At 34.4% G+C, this 19,673-nt stretch overlaps 1 protein-coding gene across 6 annotated transcripts in view; it reads right to left on the reverse strand.

The window, feature by feature from the left end:
- Nucleotides 1-19,346, reverse strand: part of pbx1b (pre-B-cell leukemia homeobox 1b) — a 150,620-nt gene extending 131,274 nt beyond the window's left edge. For 3 of the 6 annotated variants that reach the window (XM_028811497.2, XM_028811496.2, XM_028811498.2), the window contains exons 1-2: nucleotides 18,764-19,345; nucleotides 17,092-17,165 (exon numbers count right to left, since the gene is read on the reverse strand). In XM_028811497.2, coding sequence (XP_028667330.1) covers nucleotides 17,092-17,165; nucleotides 18,764-18,954 — 265 coding nt within the window. In that variant the 5' untranslated portion in view covers nucleotides 18,955-19,345. Of the gene's footprint in view, nucleotides 1-17,091; nucleotides 17,166-18,763 lie in introns of all 6 variants that reach the window. The other 3 variants (XM_028811495.2, XM_028811494.2, XM_028811499.2) reach the window with 2 other exon arrangements.
- Between the last annotated feature and the right edge of the window lie 327 nt (nucleotides 19,347-19,673).

Raw genomic sequence — 19,673 nt, forward strand, 5'->3', positions numbered from 1 at the left:
ATGGAGAAAAGAGGAGTTGCAGAGGAAACAATGATATGATCTAAAATTTCCCAGATATAATTCCATTACACAAACACAGGCATCAGCTTCTCAGCTTTGTGTTGTCATATTAATCCCTTAAGTAACAGAAAAGCAGTTTTTGATTTTCTGTTATAAAATGAATTTGGAAAGCAAGTCATAAGTCAGGATGTCTCATATATTAGCATTAGCGTTCATAACGTAATGTTTATCCAAAGTGATATTTAATTGAGAAATATTAGATATTACTATCTGCACATCGAAACAGGGCTCAGATGACATCTAGGCTGCAGGTTAATTTGAATATAGCAGAAATGGCAGGTGAATACTAATATTGTCAATCTGAGCAAATACATCCACATACCATATGCATAATTCCAACATGTACTCATTTTTATTTTAACATTCTGTGTCACATTTTATTAAACAGAGGTCTTTAAATGTTATGTATTGCTTGCTTTTAGATATAAGCAAGTAGCAGAAAGGTTTTTTGCTAGTTAGTACTTGCAAAAACAATATACTGTATTATAAGATACTATACATGAAATTCCTTAAATGTCCACATAATATCTTTCTTAACAGATCCTCACAATAGATATTTACTAAATTAACTTGCTAAATCTAAGTTGCATTTCTTGAATTATATAAGCATGTAATCAGACTATCAACACCAGCTCCCAGTGACTCTAATTTGTGATAAGCAGGTTCACGAAATGGATGGAAGATATTTAGACTGGATTCATGAACACAAAAATATAAAAAAGAACCTCACAAAGTGATATGAATATATTCTTAGCAGCTGGTATTGGTGCTTCTCCAAGTTTAATTACCAAGTGGTGCTGCAAACTAGAATTCTAATAATTATGGTCTGCCTTGGAATTATTAGGAGAATTCATAATATACACCTCACTGAGCACCAAGTTAAATTAAAAAACAGACAGACAAAAAAATGTTAACAACAAGCTGTAAATATCTCCCTAGTTAATAAACTTAATGTTTCTAAATCCTGACATTAAATTTTCAGTGTTTACCAACTTATAAGCAACAGCATGTACATTTAAACCATGCACAGCTCAGCCATAGATACAATTTACAGTATGTGGGACCAGAAAGTCTTGTGTGTTGAGTTTGCATTCTAACGAAGTGTTGGTGTAGGTTTTCAGAAGTTGCTCTTGTGTATTCTTCTTAACTGTAGTCTCCACATTGCCCAGGTTGAAACATACAGTATGTGTAAATGGCTGTGAAGGTTTTGGCGGCAGGCAGCTCGTATAGATTATACTCTTACTTTGAGGATTCTGCTTGTAGGAAAAGTTCAATCCCCTCTCATTACACTAAAATGGGACAATGTAGAACTGGGAAATAAATAAAAGACTTTAAAAAGCTGTTAACATTTCACTCACTGATTTTGTGAACCTGCTTTTCAGGATATAATCTATCCTATTTATTTTGAACCGTGTTTGATGGAATATGCTCTGGCTCAAAACATCTCTTCCAATGGAACTGTCCTTATATAAAGGATGCTTGTTTTCATGGTAAATGTTTCAATGACTGCAGTCTTTTCATCTTTTGCATTCTATATTTGAACCAGTAAGCCAGCTTGGATAACAAAAATTTTCGATTAATTGTAATTTTTTTGCAACTAACTCAAGATTAATAATAATATAGTACAAGCTCTGCTTTAACTGTTATAACTAAAAACTATACACAAAACATCTTGCAAGCTGAAGACTATAATGAATATTAGATTCACACTGTGTCCAACATGGAATCAGATTGTGTCTGGCAAAGGTGACATGTGGATGAGTAGAGTGTCAGAGATTCAAATTCGTTTTCACCAAATCTTTTTTCCTCACAGCAAATGATTCACATGCCTGCTTGCAAATGTTCTCCTGATCACTGCTCAACATGCAAACCTGTAGGAAATCGCTTCTTTATAGTTAAACACAAAATGTGGTAACACTGTATTCAGAAACTCCCACTCGCAGAAGCATATGCTGCATCAGAATATAGCAGGTTGGGTTACCTCCCTTCCATTTAACAAATACATAAATTCATTCCTTCGTTAGCATAAAACACATATCATGACTATCTGCTGAGTTAATCACCTTTATCAAACCCTGTAACCAACCTTGTAACCAAAAAGAAGAAAAAAATGTTTTACATGTGTTATGCAAATACACAGATTCTCAGCTTGCTGGAATTTCAGCCTTAGTAGGATGTTTCAGGTAAAACATATAAATGTTGAAATCATATAATCAACTGAAGCATATTTCCCAAATCCATAATGCATATTAAAATTAGCAATATGCTATATAATGGACTAACACACTGCTCAGAGTTGGTTTTTGTTTGGTGATTTCTGCTTCTAGGTTTGCTGCACTGTCTGCCTACAACTCTACAACTGAACAGACACAAGTATAGAGGGATGCATGATAATAGAATGTGAAATATGAAACTGCCAATATTATAATGACAATTAATCCATGATGAATAGATTTATGAATGTGTCAGTCAGCACATGTTCATTTCATGAACTCTGTATCCACATTTTTACTAAACTTATGATGCATTTCATGCCACGTTTCTTTTTAACAGAGGTTCAAGAAAAGAACAAACCACTACTAACCAATGTCATATGAACCTGGGTGTTTAGCTGTTTTTATGTTTTGGACATTATCTGCTTTCACACACACCATGGAAGGGGTGAAGTGAGGTGGTTCAGGAGTACCCAGTCATTACCCTTTTCCTTGGAGAAAGTGTTCTTCAAACATCAGAAATATAATTCATATAATAAACCAAAATGCTAATGAATAGACAAATAACAGTTCAAAATAAATAGTATGATTTGTTTAGTGCTTGAAAGTACAATGCATTTAAATTTACAAACCTGTGATATACAAGTCACATTGCATAACAACAGGCAAATCTATACATGAAAATAAAGCGAGAACAACAAAAGAGAATAATATAGGAAGAATTCATTATGAAAACCATTTAAATTTTTTTAGATTTACAATATCTATCACTAAAACAAAATGACAGATAAAAACTTAAAAAACACCAGATCAAAAAAGGTACAAGTAAACAAAAATGGTATAGATAACATATGCTATGCATGAACCAAAGTGATAGAAATTCTCATATATTGTAAAATATAAGATGTAAATTAAAAGAGAAAAATCTATTATGTATCTAATGTACCCTGAGAGCAAAAAGCATGCATTTCTATAAGGAGTTGTGCAGTGGAGAAGGGTGATATATGGATAGGCTGGATGAAGGGTGAAAAGCGTATCGAGATGAACGGCGAAACTGAGCAGTCCGCTCTCACTCCTCAGAGCCCAGGGCAAAAGACGAATAAATGTTGATTAGTGTTGATTTTGTCCAACGAGCGCATGGCGAGTGACAGTTGGACTAAGCTGCTGTGAAAGAGAACCATTAATCTTGGTCTGGTTTAAGTAGTGTATATTAATTTGTGTCATTTTTACTAAGTCGTACTGAGAAGCGCTTCTTACAGCTTTGCATTTGACTGCTTTGGTGGTTAAGCTCTTTTATATAGATACTGCACTCATGTTCAAATGGAGCAGCAGGGAGGGAAGGAAATGAGATTCCAACCCCTGAATTAAAGAAAATGAACTCCTGGGGTGTTGATATGGCAACCACATTTGAAACTGGCACTGGCAGTTAAATTTAACGTACATAACACATTTGTGGATTTTAATAAATTTGCAAAATACTTGGAAGATGTAAATGTAAGGAATTGTTTAGAGCAGCAAATACATAGATAAAAAAATCTGTATTGTTATTTATAAAAGTATACATGCCAGATAATAACATGAGCACTAAGGCAGTTATACTTAAACACTAGTATAGTTCAAACCTGCAACTGTTAATACAAGCTTTTTTATTACTGCATCCTCTAAAATAAACTATCTGTTGGGCATACAGTTGAAGAGATTAGGAAGAAAAAAATTACAATATCTGGCGGTAAATTGTCTTTCCAAAGCAGTTCCTAATACAATAAGTGGTGGTCCATTAGTTTGTTAATGCATTCCGGTACAATACCTGTCAAACAATTCAAACTATGGCAGCAATTTTAAAATCAAGAAAAGGAGTTTCAAAATAAGCAATAGCAGACACACAATGATGTGATATGTCTTATAAAATTACTGTAAAGGCTTTGAAAAAGGCCCAGGAGCTCCATAAACTGCAGTGAGTAAAAAAAGTATTCTGAATGCTGCTGGAAATGTAAGGCCGAGATCAGAGATTAAAATGAAGGTCGGGGCTTTGAAGGATAACAGTTTCTTACAGGAGTTCAAGCAAGTCAAAGCAAGCATTTCTGCTTCTTAGTGAACATTTAAACCAGCAGCTAATTTTCAAACTGGTGCACTATAAATCAAAAGAAAATATGAGGTAAGGTTTTGTTTTCAAACGAATGCATGTACACTGGACACACATGGTATCACATGATTATTTTACTGAAGAAAATTTGATATTATTTTACTACTTTAAACAGTAATTTTACTTACATATATCAATATATTTATACATTAAATATGTCATTTTAACCAAAGAATGATCATAGAAAAGTCAAGACTTTTAGTTAAAAATGAAAGTTAATATTTACAAACCACTGTTTTATTAATGCTCTAATAGCTTTAACAGAATTTACTCAATGAATATCAAATGCACATTATCATTTTACTACACCTCTCTGAAAATGGTTAGCAGCTTCTTGGAAATGTAATGAAAGGCTCGAGGGTCTCTGGCCCTTGACTACTCAAGCCAGTCATTACTTGTCCAGTTCAAAACAGAAATGAGTTGCAATATAGCGTAATTACTTTCACATAATTAACAGGAAGGTTCTGCTTCTACAGCCTAACAGGGGGTTCTAATTAGAACCTCCTATTCTAGACAATAATATATCCATATAATATCTACGCCAGATTTTAATTGTACTAATTTTCTTGTGGGACCTCAGCAGCATGTCAGGAGAATAATTTTTTATAAAGCAGAAGCAACTGTTAATCTTGTCATCTCAGGAGTCTTATTGCTGTCTGCCAACTCTAGCGTATTAAAAAAAATCTAAACTGGGATATAAAAACAGAGTTGTAATGCACATTCAACTCCTGTTTTACAAAAGGCATGTGCGCTACTGAGGGTATCTTATGAAATAATAAAATCAAAAAACAATATAAAACTGGGAAGGACTAAAAGCTTAGTGACACTGTAGCAAAATAATTGTGTCAAACTTGTTGTCATAATTAATTACCGGATCACATGCGCAGTTATATACTTCTGTAATTAAGCATTTAAAAAATGATTAACATGTCTCAATTATGGTGCTGGTAATTTGCATAATTTATAAGGTGTCCTAATTGCACACAAGCTCCGATTTTAAGATGGGTAATAACAAATCCAAAATACACTCTGCATTCATGCTAAAGCATATCCTTTTAACCACAATAAGTAGATTACAGCAGTCAAAAATATTAAAAAGCATTTTTTAATGTTCAGGTGACTTTTTAAGTGCATTATGCACAAGTGGAGAAGTAAAATATGCATAATTTTTTTTTCTGTTTAAAAGCATAAGTGTAAAATTTAAGATATGAAAATGTTGATAGCACTGTTTTTTAAAATATACATAATGTAAGTTGAGCATAACTACTGGACTAGCTGCCACCACAGCATTAAGAAGAAATAACCAGAAAATAGAGCTAAAACTTACAAATACTTAAACAATAAGTAAAACAGTTTGGCAATTTTGTTTACATTATTTTCACATTTATTTAATCTGCTTGCCTTTATTTAATATGTTATATGGTATTTCAGATGCCTATGGTGCCTTTTCACTGCTCTTTGGTCCTAGGTTCAAATTCTGGTCCGATCACTGTCTGCGTGAAGTATGTATAATCACAGTGTCACAGCAGGTTTTCCGTGAGTTCTTGGAATCCTGCTACATCCCAAAACGTGCATGTTAGGCAAGCTGGCATCTGTAAACTGGTCCAGTATGAGTAAATGAGTGCTGGTATGCTTAACGGAAAAAAAAATTAAGCTTATGTTTTACTACAGAATGGAGAGGAAAAAAAGTGCATGACATAAAAGAAACCAATAATGGTCAGTGCTGTACAATGGCAAACAACATGAAAAACGTTCATGGAAAAAACTGGAAAATCTCATGTTATACCTTTGGTAAGAAACATTTCAAATATATCATTTTGGGTGGAACTTTATTTTAATAAAAGAGCACCTTGTAACAGATGGACATTCTATCTGGGTCTTGCTACTCCCATATACCCAGTGCTGCCATGATAGGCTTTGACCCTCTGCAACTGTACAAAGCAGATTCAAAATATTAATGAATGGGTAGATCAGCTTTCTTACTGCTGTAAACTTACTAGGGAAACTAAGATGAAACTAAATTAAAAAATCAATAACCTGCCAAAATATCAGATATAATTTTATTTTATTTAAGTAGCACTTCGAATTAACATAACTGCATTTTGCTTTTAGTTTCAAAAAATTAATCCAAAAACAGTGATTAAAATACACATGTGAATAAAGTTTTAGTAACTTATTACTATAGGAGGTGTGCTTTGTAAAATCAAAAAACTTAAACTGTGTGGACACTCTCAACTCCCCACAACTAAACTATTCCAATTCATTTTTATAAGGGGAGATCTTCTGTTCTTCTGTGGTTCAATGGCCACCTCTGGGCACATCTGAATACCGCACAATCATATTTGTTAGGGTGTAAGCAAAACCGAATGTGTGTTGCACCAGCCGACTATATTAGCAAAGCAAAAACTGTAATGGGATATTACATCTTTATTATAGACTCGACTGTAGTAAAAATAGACAGGTGCTGAGCCGCTGATTGGATTGAAACCCCTCTAACAATGCATTCAGTTATATAAATTAGATCTTTGCCTCATTTCACCAACATCAGCCATTATTCTGCTGACCTCTGTAAAATACTCTCTTTTCACTCATGAAAAATAACATTACATCACACTGCTAGTCATATTTATAAATGGGTCATCCCCAAGGCATGTAACTTAATACTAGTTAAATACCGGCTAGGAGAAAATTGGCCACTGCAATCCAGGAAGCTTAAAAATAAGCTAAGCAAAGTAGACCGAACTTAAATATTAAGAATATTAATTATAACACATGTTCAAGTTGAGTAACAAATGTAGCCACATTAGTTATAAAGTTGTTATTATAAATGTTGCTTTCTAACATTTCATTGTTTTGTGCATGTATATTTTCAATAGAAAAATTTGTTATCTCATTTCCATTAGGAGTATGAATAATTAGGGCTTTTCTTTGTCTGTTTCTTCATGCTTATATATATGAATATGTATATACTGCAGTGAACTTGTATAAAAACATGACTATATAATGTTATATTATGCACAAACCTTCTAACCTATGGCCTCATGCTGATCAGCTCACCACGACACAAAGAAGAAGATTAACTTAGCATGCTGAAATACTGCAAATTCATCTCACTTAATTCTTGCATGGTGCTATTAACAATGTACTGGCATACAGTACAAACGCGTATTTATAACTTTTAATATAGCATCAACAATAGGAATGCTTCTGTAACCTGGCAAAGTCAAGTCACTTGTTGACACCTCATGCTGATGACAACAACATAATGAGCAAGGTAACAGATTCATTCTTCAATTCTGCTACACTATATACACAAAAACATACACATTCATCCAGACAAGCATCACATTACATAAAACCCAGGTACAAAAACAGAAAAAATAAAAAATAATAAATAAATACACATCTTGTGCTGAGAAAAACTAATCCGACCTACCAGTTTCAAACCTGCTTTGTCCAATTCAAAGTCATGGTTGGTCCAAATCATTATGCCCAATATACAAACCAATCACATATAATTTAGATTCAATAAATAACATAACACACACGACTGTAGGATACGCGAGTACATCTGGAGTATCAAGAAAAAAAAATCCAGGCAGACATGAGGCAAATGTGCAAACACCACAGACAGTAAGCGGACTGGGATTCCAACTCAGTCGCCTGCAGCTGTGAGAAAGCAATGCTAACCACTGCATATTACACTGACCCAGGAACATTAACGTTAAACCAAATTCCAAACATAAAAATGTCATGTAATTCTACAATTTATTTCAAGAGGATCCAAGAATTTCAAAAACTATCCACTCATGATGAAAATTATCTTCCAAGTAAAATCTCCCATTAGTGAAATTACATCATGTAAGACTATCCTTTCTCTGTGTCTTTTTAATAATAGCATGACAGAGGTAATCACTTGTGGAATTATATTCTTTAATTAAAAAAAAACAAAAAAACAATTAATAAAATGTGTTTCGCTTAAAATTGTATAAGGAAAAAAATATGGAGATCAGTGCCATCTTAAAAATAAGCTTCATGTCTTTTCCCTGCTTTTTTTCCTTTGTAACATATCTATCTTAATTTTTCTTAAATATGACAATGTACATATTAGTAAGTTTGTGATGAGTTTAACCTTTCTGTGTGTGCTTAACTTTCAGTAATTCTAACCTTCTCTCTTTATATTTCACTTTACAATATATACTGTATAGGTTACAATCTTATTGCCAGTTTTAATCTAATTTTATAATAGATTATGAACTGAACATGATCTGTGAAAACAGGCTGAGTGAACTTTTCACACTGAGGTAGCAGAATGTCTTATGCTACCTCATTTTTTATTAAAGCCCTGAAGAAAAAAAATATACTGGATTATATCCAGTGGCTGTTTATTACATTTCTGCTTTCTTCCACTTTCAAAGGCTGCAGGCTTTCTGTTAAAATAGGCTGTTTATAGAAATGTCCAGAAAAAAGCAGTAATAGGACTTTATGTTACTAATGATAGTATTATTAAAAAATATGCCTCAATCAGAACAGAATGTGGTGCTAAAATAGTTTAGTTTATATAGTAGCCATTGCATCTCCTAAAGTCTTTTGATTGAAGGAAATGGCTCATTTCAAAGCAAAAGATGCTTATCACTGCAGGAAACTTTGCACCTTTTAATTGTGTTTCAAGACGCTGGGGATTTGGGCATGATAGGGGAATTCCCTTTTCATTGACAGCAGTGATAAAAGTTCAGGAAAGGTCAACTGTTAAGTGATGTGAAGCAGGAGTAAAAACTGTCTGCTCTGGCCCTGTCCTGTGCGGTAAATTATGTAACTGGATAGAGTATATTATATACAAACTGAAAGACTGAAAGTGAAAAAAGTGTGCCAGCACAGTGCAACAAAATAGCTAGGAGCACATTGAATATTTAGATCTGAACCATAGTGCCAAATACTTAAAAGACCACTGAGATTTTAAAATAAATTTTAAAATATGATTAAGTGTAGTATAAATGATATGCTTAACTACAGTATTTTGCTTGCTAGCATTGTGGGATAAACAATCGCCTTGTTGATCATGCACCCAAAGTTTGAATCCTGTTTGCATATTCTCCTGCGTCTGCATATATTTTATTTTTCCTATTCCTTACGCAAGATTTCCTTTGACATCCAAAAGACATGCATGTTAGGTTCACTGGCCATTGTAAATTGACCCTGTGCAGATGCTTGCATGAGTGGGCCCTGCAGTGGACAAGTGTACCATCCAGGAATGATTCCCGCTTTGCAATCAATATTGTCAGGATATGCTTCAGCCCTTTATGATGCTGATATGGATTAAATTATGGCAGTAATGTTCTTTTTTCCTTCTCCTTCCGAATAAATGAATACAACCAAGTAGAGCTTTAAAATGATGCAACAAAGTTTTTGTTTTTATTAAGAAAAGTCTACAAAATAGCATAAATTCCTATAATTTGTTGCAAACTGTAAATATATAGTACTGCTCATATATTTATACACAAGTCAATAGTTTATACAACCATGCACTTTTTGTGAACTTTCAATTAGTTAAGGTAAAGAAAGCTAAATAGTTCAAGTCCAAAGTCATATGTTAATATTGGGCAGCAGATAGACAAATAGATAAAAAACAAAATGTGATGCAACCATTGAGCAGTTATATGTATATACACATGCACATACTGTATACACCACCCTTAAATTAAACTGAATTTTTGAATGATGAACTAAACTGGCTTTATCATAACGTGATGCAGTACCCAACTGTCACACTCAGTAATCTCCTCCAACTGTTCAGTGATGAGCATATACAGGAAACCATATTCCTAACTAAAGGCTATCAAGAAACTGACATAAAAATTAAACTCTCTGGTACATGGGTTGGGAAAAAGAAGTATTGTTTTCCAATTACAAATGATTAACAAAACAGACAGTTTAAAAGATGTACCTTGGGAGGAATGGTGCTAACACTGGCAACATAACACCCAAACTCTGAATCCTTGAGCCCCAGTTTCCAATCATGTCTGAAGTGTCTTTTATTAATTTACAAAGCTGCAGAGCTTGCATTTCCTCCCCGTGGTTGCATGGGGTTCCTCTGGGTGCTATGGCTTCATCCTCCATCCTAAAGACAGGTTGTCAGGATGACACTAAATTGACTAAGTGTCAGTGTGGGTGTATGCTTGCTTTAATGTACCGGGTGACAGACTGGTGTCCCAGTTGGGGATGAATCATTGCCGTCGGAGCTTCTAGTAAGTATGGAAAAACTGAATGGTGTTGATACACATTATACGGTATGTAATATGACGCACTACCTGAATGAAATGAGCTTAATAGGGCTGACAAGAAAGGTACACCAAACAGTTTCACAGTACAAATCACACTAAAAGTGAAAGTGATTCCACAAGTTACCTGACTACAACTTTGACTGCATAAATAACATTATGTCCTACATTCTCAGACCGTGCACAATCCATTTCAGGGACTCAGGGCACCATCCCAACCCACACATGGCACTAAGCAGGAAACTTCTCTGGATTAATGAGGGTACCTGTCCATCACAAGGAAAACTAGTACACACATCCATACAGGTTAAATTTTCAATCACAAGTTAACTTAAATTGCATGTTTTTGGGAATGTGAAATGAAACCCAGAATGTCTCAAAAACCCCCACAGACACAGAGAATGTGCAACCTCCAAACAGAGAACAACTGGGCAAAAAATTCACACCCAGGACCCAGTAGCACAAGCCTCTTCTCTGCCACAGATTTGGTTCTTAGATGACACAAGATGTCCCCTTCGCTTTTATTATGGTAAATATATTGTATTCTAGGTCCAGCTTATTCTGTCTACTAGTAATAAAAACAAAGATTTGTACAGTAAGTAATGTAGCAAAAGAGCAATTTGAAAGCCACTATTACACTGTTAAACTCTACATTTAACAAATATAATTAGGCTAAATTGTAAAACATTATACAGCGAAAGTAATCCCTGAAATATTCAGCTAACACACACACACACACACACAAACTGTGCACATGACCCTGCACCACATTACCTTACAAGAATTGTTACTTTATTGTTTTATTTCAACAGCATAAAGACTTTTCCCAGCATAGAATTAGCAAAAAATAAAGCCATTGTCAGTTTCAAACTCTATGTCATGTTATATCAAGCCCAGCACATGCTTTCCCAATTTTAACTACTTAGAAACAAACTGGAAATATTCATGAGTCTTCTTGATGGACCTCTTTGTCACTGTCATATCTAGCAAGGCAGAGAGTTGCAAATGGCATCATTGTTGTTTCTTACTAAGTTCACAAGAATACCAATGTCACCAACATCATGCATGTAATGAGAGGATGAAGCACAAGAACGTACTGGTCTGAAATCAAATATTATAAAATGCTAGACTAAATGCCTGCCTTCCCCTGCTAGTTTAGGAATGTCTGTACTACAAAAGTTCAACACAAACAAATCTTTGAGCAGTTTGCCTCACATTTTGAGCAAGAACAAATAATCTTACTAACACAGCTGATTCAACAAAAATAAATAATGTAATTAGAATTGCAAACCAAAGTAGAAAGAAGACATCCATAACAAAGTCTGTTACCCAAAGCCATTTGATTTCTTCTGACATTTCCTTAATCTTGTGAAATCTTAAACTTTTGACCATATTTTCACTCATTACTCTGCATGCCCTCCATCTGACATGGCTCAGTGGGTCTATATAAAAATACAGGCAAAGGTCAGGAGTTCAAGTTGCTGCTCAGCCTGTCGCTGGCATTTGGCCGTGTTAGAGCTGGCAGCTGTTCAAACCACCTCTGAAACAAAGCAGGGCCCCGTTCTGGACTGTGTACAAGCTACCATTAATAAGACACTACTTGGACACAACTAAATAATTAGTGTTAAAAACAACATTCAAATCGCTTTCAGCAACTCCTTGTGCTTTATCAACAGCTCTCCATTCTTCATCCAGCAGATCTACACTCAAGAGTGCATTGCTTTGATCCTGCCACCGCAACTTCTTTCAGAAAAGTATACATTCCGGAGTATTTATACATGTGTGATAGCAACATGTTTACAGGTTTTCAACAGCACGTCAACATTTTGAATATGTTTAGCTTCACATATATAATTAAATCTAACACATTTGACATAATATGCTTTGGTGAAGCAGTGAAAAGTACTCTATGCTGTTCAGTTCATTGAAGTACAGGGCTACTCTGGTTAGCAAGCAAGAAACAATGTAAAAAGATTTGAGTGATAAAATGTATTAAGGAAAGATTGTCAGCGTGAAATTCTGTGTTGTCAACATATAGCCTGTATTACATTACACTATTCAAAAGAAAAATTTAATAAAAATAGAATGGACAACATTAGGACATCCATGATAAAACCAGTTTAAAAAGGATAGATAGATAGATAGATAGATAGATAGATAGATAGATAGATAGATAGATAGATAGATTTTTATGTTTAAACTCATATTGTAATTTAATTTACAGTACTTCTTCAATAAAACGGCTAGCCAATTAATCTTCCACAAAAAAATACATTTTGTGGCATTTTGCTGTCATTAAGAGAGAAAAAACATTTAAAATGATTATAGTACAAATTCCTGTTTTACTGTTTCAAATATATTAAATTATAGAAAACCTTGCTTTATTTAGTTTTTTCAACTAATTGCATGATCAGTGAAGTCAGGGTAATAGTAAGCATGCATTTTTCCATATATATGCAAATGGTTTATAATGTTATTTTTAATCTTGTTTCGGTAATCACTGTCAAATGGCTGAGACTTTTTCTTTAGCTATATTTTAAAAAGGATTTAGAATTTAAAGTTGTGCACAATAATTCTTAAATCTGGCAACAGCCTTAGCAATAGAAATTTAAAAGAAGCAAAAAAAACAAAATCTATCAGAGAAGTTAGAAACTGACAAAATGTTAAAACTAAAACTTTAGTCTACCTGGACAGGAAAAAAAAAAAATCAGTGCATAATGCATATATGCGATCAAAATATGATTTCATTCAAAATTATTTTATAAATAAAAATAGAACTAACTAAAACTTTGAAAGTTTTAAGAAGCCAACCTTTCAGGAAAGTATGCAGTGACTAGTTGGTGTTTGGCAGTTTTGGCTACAGTAAACTCATGCCAAGGAAAACAGGGACACTGCCTCCTTTTAAAGAGAACTTGTCTTGACTTTAAGCTTGTTGGCTGCAAGCCTAGAACAGGCAAGCCATAGTTTATTCAACAAAAAGGAGAACTTTTTCAGGCATACAAAGTGCATTTGAATGTATCTTATTTTTCAAAATGTACCATATTCTGTGACAAAGCTAACTTGTCAAAACCCTCCACTTCCACATAAATTGTACTTTTAGTTATAGTTATATTGTCATGAAATGACCACTTCGTTTAAAGAAGAATTTCATCTATTAATGCACTTTGGAATGCTTCAAAAAGCCTGAACTGAAATTATGCGGGTATATTATGTTGATTTCCTTGTATTATGAAGGGCTAGCATAATTTTCTTTGATGAGACTTTATTACAGAATGAATCTAAAACAAAGATTTAAATTCAAACAAAGCTGAAAATATTCTGCAATCCTTTTCATGTAATCACAACGTTAGAGGGGCCAGCAGTCAAAACTGTGTGCAACAAAATCCTACACCCTTAAAAGCATCAAAGACGTAAAATTACTTAAAATGGTAACATTAAAAACCATATTTGAACATTTATTATGAACTACACATACGCCTGTTCACATAAATGACTGCAGCCGAAATATTTTTTTCAAAACCCTAATGTCCCTCACAAATAAAATAAAACTGGTTAGGAAATCATTAATCAGAGAAGTTTTTATTTTCTTGGAATGGCAGTGCCTAAAAGAAGCTCAGTGTGTAAAGGTGTGATTAATTAATTACAGCATTAATAAAACCCTTCAGAGACTTGGCTGAACTAACTTTTGATTTTCTCTCGCTATCCATCTCACAAACGACCAATGCAACATTTAGTAAACAGAACACAGGTTCTTTCTGATACCCTAAATCTTTAAGGTATATACAAACTGTGATATTTAAAATGCTGTGAGAAAAATGCTTTCTGAAAAAAGAACTAAAATGGAACTTTTTCCATAATATCAACAACTGCAATCATGTAAAAGGAGGAGGCACATTCATTAATGGATATAACTGAACAAACTTCAACAAACATTTCTGGGTGTTTGTCTCAAGTAAAACGAGTACGGCATTATGGGACACAGTGTTCTTTTGGAATATGAATGTAATCTCTTTTATCAATACAGTGCTTGAAGTTCTCAAGTGAAACAAAACCACAGCAGGGGTTACCCAATAGCAAGTCAATGGCATTGCCTGCAGGGATTTTTTTCTGTTATCATTTTGTCATGTAGGCATGTGAAATAAATAAAAGTAACTTTTTTATTCAAAAGACACAAAAACAGCTCTAACGATAAAGAATGTGATTTCTGAAAGTTAAAATAGATAGATAGATATGTAAACATGTACATATTTAATTCAAAATAATATTTTATTTATCATTTTAGGATAAACTCATCCAAATACATGGGTAAACACATAAGAGTGGAATATTCAAAAATTGGAAAAAAAAATCTGTTCATTTTAATACGAGCATGAGTCTTTCTCAGAAGCTTAATACATTATCATCATCATTGTGAAACATGTATACATATTAAATTTCAATGCTGTTTTATACAGTTTAAACTGTCCATTACTTTACACTAAAGAATGTGGCAACAACCAGTCCCTTTAACTAACAAATAAGCAAGCTGTTCATTAAGACAGCTGAAAAGTAAGGGTAAGCAGTCAGGAAAAGGTCCAAGACACTTTGTTCTTCGGTTGGATACGAACTCTGAATGAACCCAAGAAAGCACTAGGGAGTAAAACACCATGCATAACTCTTTCACTCCTTCGAAAACCTTACTAAACAAAAAAGTGGAAAAAAGAAAGCTGCATTCTATAGAGCCCCCTACTCTCAAGAGACACTGGTCAATTCACAACGCTTTTCAGTGGGTAACTTCAATAAAACTGGATGCCAGTGTGCTTGCCTTTAAACAAAACAGCCTGTAATAACGTGCCAGTCGCAGCAGAAAAATCGTCATTTTCTAACTTAAAACTGGAATAAAAGTTTAATATAAACCTGAAAACCTAATAAGTATATAGATAATGTATGTCAAAAACACTTTGGTTATTTTGGATCATCACTGTAATTTTAGGGCAATCCAAATTTAATAAATGTTAAAACGATATTGCTTTAATGTGTGTTTAACTATGTAGAAATATTTTACTCACATTATGACTAGTGTCCATTTTCTAAATGCCACTCAAATAATAAAGTGTACAATGTTTTCTGTTGTGATAGATAGATAGATAGATAGATAGATAGATAGATAGATAGATAGATAGATAGATAGATATCAGGTAACAAATATGTTCTGATTGGTTTTTACCCATTAACTTTCAGCTTGGCTTTGGTTAAGTACAGTCTGTGTCAAGCACCGGACGCAACACCTGCATATTCAACATTCACCACTATTAAGTCAAATAAGGATACTGATTTGAGATGTATCGAATTAAGTGTGAGATTCTTTGTCAACTTCTGTCTTACACCCAATATTTATTACAGTGAAACCATTAAAACTGTACATCCCCTGTCCGATAAAGTAATCCAAAGCAACTTATGGGTGAAAATAACCACAAATTCCTCCTCACATGCAAATTTGTCTCTCAGTGGTAACACAACACAAGTTGTCAACAAATAAAACTTTGTAAGTGTTTCAAGAGCACCAAGCGAAAATGATAGATAGATAGATAGATAGATAGATAGATAGATAGATAGATAGATAGATAGATAGATAGATATACTCTGTAAATGACTTGGTTTTCATGTTCAAAATTAAATTATTATAGAAGCAATGCGTACTATTCACATTCTCGTACCCCTTCAATTTGTAACGGACACACATCAATTTCTTGTGCGTGTTTTCAAAACAAAAGCAATGTTGCGTTGACATGAATGTTGACATGAAGCCTTTGGCTTGTTAAAACTCGTGGGCGTTAAAATCAATCACAAAGTTGTCAAATGCAAATCGAGTTTTCAGCTAATAGATAATGGCAGAAGGTTTTATGCGGTGTCAGTTTGGCGAGCCATACGTACGAAGGAGCAATGGAATTCTCGGACCGGAGCGCCAGACACTCTGCCTCAGCTGTTTACCGAGGTAACTTTTTCTAAGAAAAAGACTTACTTTAATTATTGTTAATGCCTAGAGAATGATGTTTTCTGAGACTATATTTTATGAACAATACAAATCGCATAATTAGAAGTGTGTATTCCCTTCACGCATTGTTAATGAACGGTACAAACTATTCTAATTAGGTACACTACAATATTACACCGAAGAAAAAATGTCAAGTGCCATCAATCGTCAGTGATAAAGCATATACAGCAGTATGTATGGACAATTCTTTTTAAGAAAAGTTGCAGAAGAAATCAAAAGACTTGTTTTTCTTTTAAGTTATTCAAAAGCGTCAGGCCTCTCCTGTACAATCCCATTTGAATTTAACAAAAGATAATGGCCATTTTATCATTGGCTGAAAAAGTGTTTGCTAGTATTAAAAAGGAAGGAAAATGCAACATTTACCTGTTTTTTCCTTAATTTCACACAAGACGTTGAAGAGTGCAGGCTTCATTCTATGACAATTTAAAGCGTGTTTCCTGCAACAAAAAAATAAACGCAAATTATTCAGTATAATTACGAATGCAACCCCATTTTCGTAACGCTGTAGATTATTGTTATCCAGTTTGTTTCTTTTTCATTTGAAATTATGTTAGAAATATTCAGTGCTGAGTAACTGGGGTAAAACTATTTATTTTGCTCCTTTTTGTTAACACTATTTTTTTGTCAAAACATTTAACACCTAACGACAAATGCTGCACAACAAATAATGGACAAACAGACCTCGGCTTTTCAGTCTGGAAGACTTGATGTTCTGTAATAATTTTGCCGAGGTAATTTTATTAGCCTGATAACGTGGTAACAAAAGTAATAACCCATCGGAGAACATGTGTCCTACTGTTGTACAGGCGATTTCCAAAACAAAAAGGAAAATATTAAAAATAAATATCAATATAAATTCTTAGAGAAACGCTTTTACAAGGAACTGCTACAGAATGTGTGTTAATTATAAACATTGCACAAAGCATCTGACTTGCTATATCTCTTACCTCGGCTTTACTGTAATATAAATATTTCAACACTTAAAATCTTGTTCTGTAGCTGCATTTTACAAGAGCATTTAACCTTCATCCAATACTGTATATTCTGTTAAGCCAGCTTCTAATTCCTGGTTTAAAACCACGTGTTTCTACTTCTTATGCAAGGTGCAATGCCGTGGAAATTCGTACATAATTCATGGGAGTATTACGGCTTGTATACATTTTCTAGCAAATGCAAATTTAGTACACTGCAATTGATAATATAGACACTGCCAATTTGTAATAGAAATGAAATACTGAAGAAGGACAAAATAAATATGAATTGGTTACTTATGGTGTGTTGCGTTTAAGAATTATCGTAAATGTTGGATTTCTCCAGACCTCTAGCAATGCATACATGGTTTATAATTCTAATTGTTAAAATAAATGAAAACCTGATTTAAGACAAAAGACAAAACATTAAATTATCGCCGGGGTGTAGGCATCGTGGCTGCGTTATAATGGAAATGCACACTTCGGTGCTCGTGCAGACAGTCAAATCTTGCGGGAGGCTGTTAATATTGTACGTGTTTACACATTCACCTAACCCTGCTATCTCAATTGAATTGAACTGAAAAAAAAGTTAAAAATCCAAAACGCGACATTTATCTATTGACGTTACCTGACATTTCTACAGGACAATCATACTAAAACTATAAAATCAATTAGGAATATTGTGGAATTGTAATGGTCATCAGAAGTTTTCTTAGCTGTCAAGATAATTTTGTCCATAATAATATAAAGTGGATGTCAAGTTTCACCGCGCATTTGTCATAGATAGGCGACTTCTGTGCAGAGTTGAAAATTCCGTTATTAGTATGCCAAACGTGTCATGAAACTTTACATACACGAGATGGCAAATGGCAAGATAGGCAGAAATTTCAGTATTTGAAATGTCAAACTCTTCACTTATCTTATAACTAAAATAATGTTTGACCATAAGCTGAGACTTAATTATGCCAATGTTAAAATATTTTTCCGCAAGATGTTATGCCAAATAACTGATTATGACCTGCAACAACAGTAACAAAAAAAAATCGTCTATCTAAAGAACCTACCTGGCCTGCGCTTCGTCCAGACTCTGATCTGTAATGGTCATTATTTGCTGTAAAATGTCACCAATGTCCTGTTTTCTGGCTCCATCCCCGTCTGCCCCCCCTGCTCCATCTTGCATATGTTGGGACAGGCCGGGGTGTCCAGCCATGCCGACCCCAGCGTGAGAGTGCATCAACCTGGGCTGATCATCCATTTGCACCTCCTTGTCTGCCTCACCTCCTCCACGGGAGCGCCACACGTATCCTTCAGGCTGGAGCTAGATCCTACAAAAATTCCTTCGGATCGCTGTGTGACCACAGAGGAAAAGCGAACCGTCTCTCTTTCCCAGCTGGTCTAAGTGAAATCTGATATGAAATGCTGTGTTTAGCCACTCCTGCTCTGCACAGAAAATAGGTCCAACTTTCAATATGTTCTCTAATCCTGCAACAACACGGGCGACTCAGACCTCCGATATACGCTAACTTTTCTTCCCCGTAAGCTTTAATATATCTGTGGCAAAATGTGTTCCCCTCTTCACAGGTTACTTCTGTTGTTTCTTTCTCCTGCTTTTGTTTCGCTTAAGACTAGGAACTGACACATAGCAAGAGTATGGAGCTCAAACTCCGCCCGAGTGACATGATTGGACAGGAAGAACAACTAGCCCCGCCTCCGACGCGCAGATTATGAACTGTCAATCAAACGCCTGAGAAGGTGGTACTTGCTCAGTAACACAAGATATAGTCTAAAAATGGAGGCAAACCGTCCCACTTCCATTCAAACGATCGACACTGGTATACAGGCTACTTTCGTTCTAAGATAAAATAAATGACAGCAAAGGCGTGTTATATTGCGTTTATTTTAATTAAACTTTTGAAGCAATTCATGTCATGGTTTTGTGCATCCTACACGACCCAAAGCCAGAGCAGGTTGGGA

Source organism: Erpetoichthys calabaricus, chromosome 10 (assembly GCF_900747795.2).
Source record: "Erpetoichthys calabaricus chromosome 10, fErpCal1.3, whole genome shotgun sequence".
NCBI lineage: Eukaryota > Metazoa > Chordata > Cladistia > Polypteriformes > Polypteridae > Erpetoichthys > Erpetoichthys calabaricus.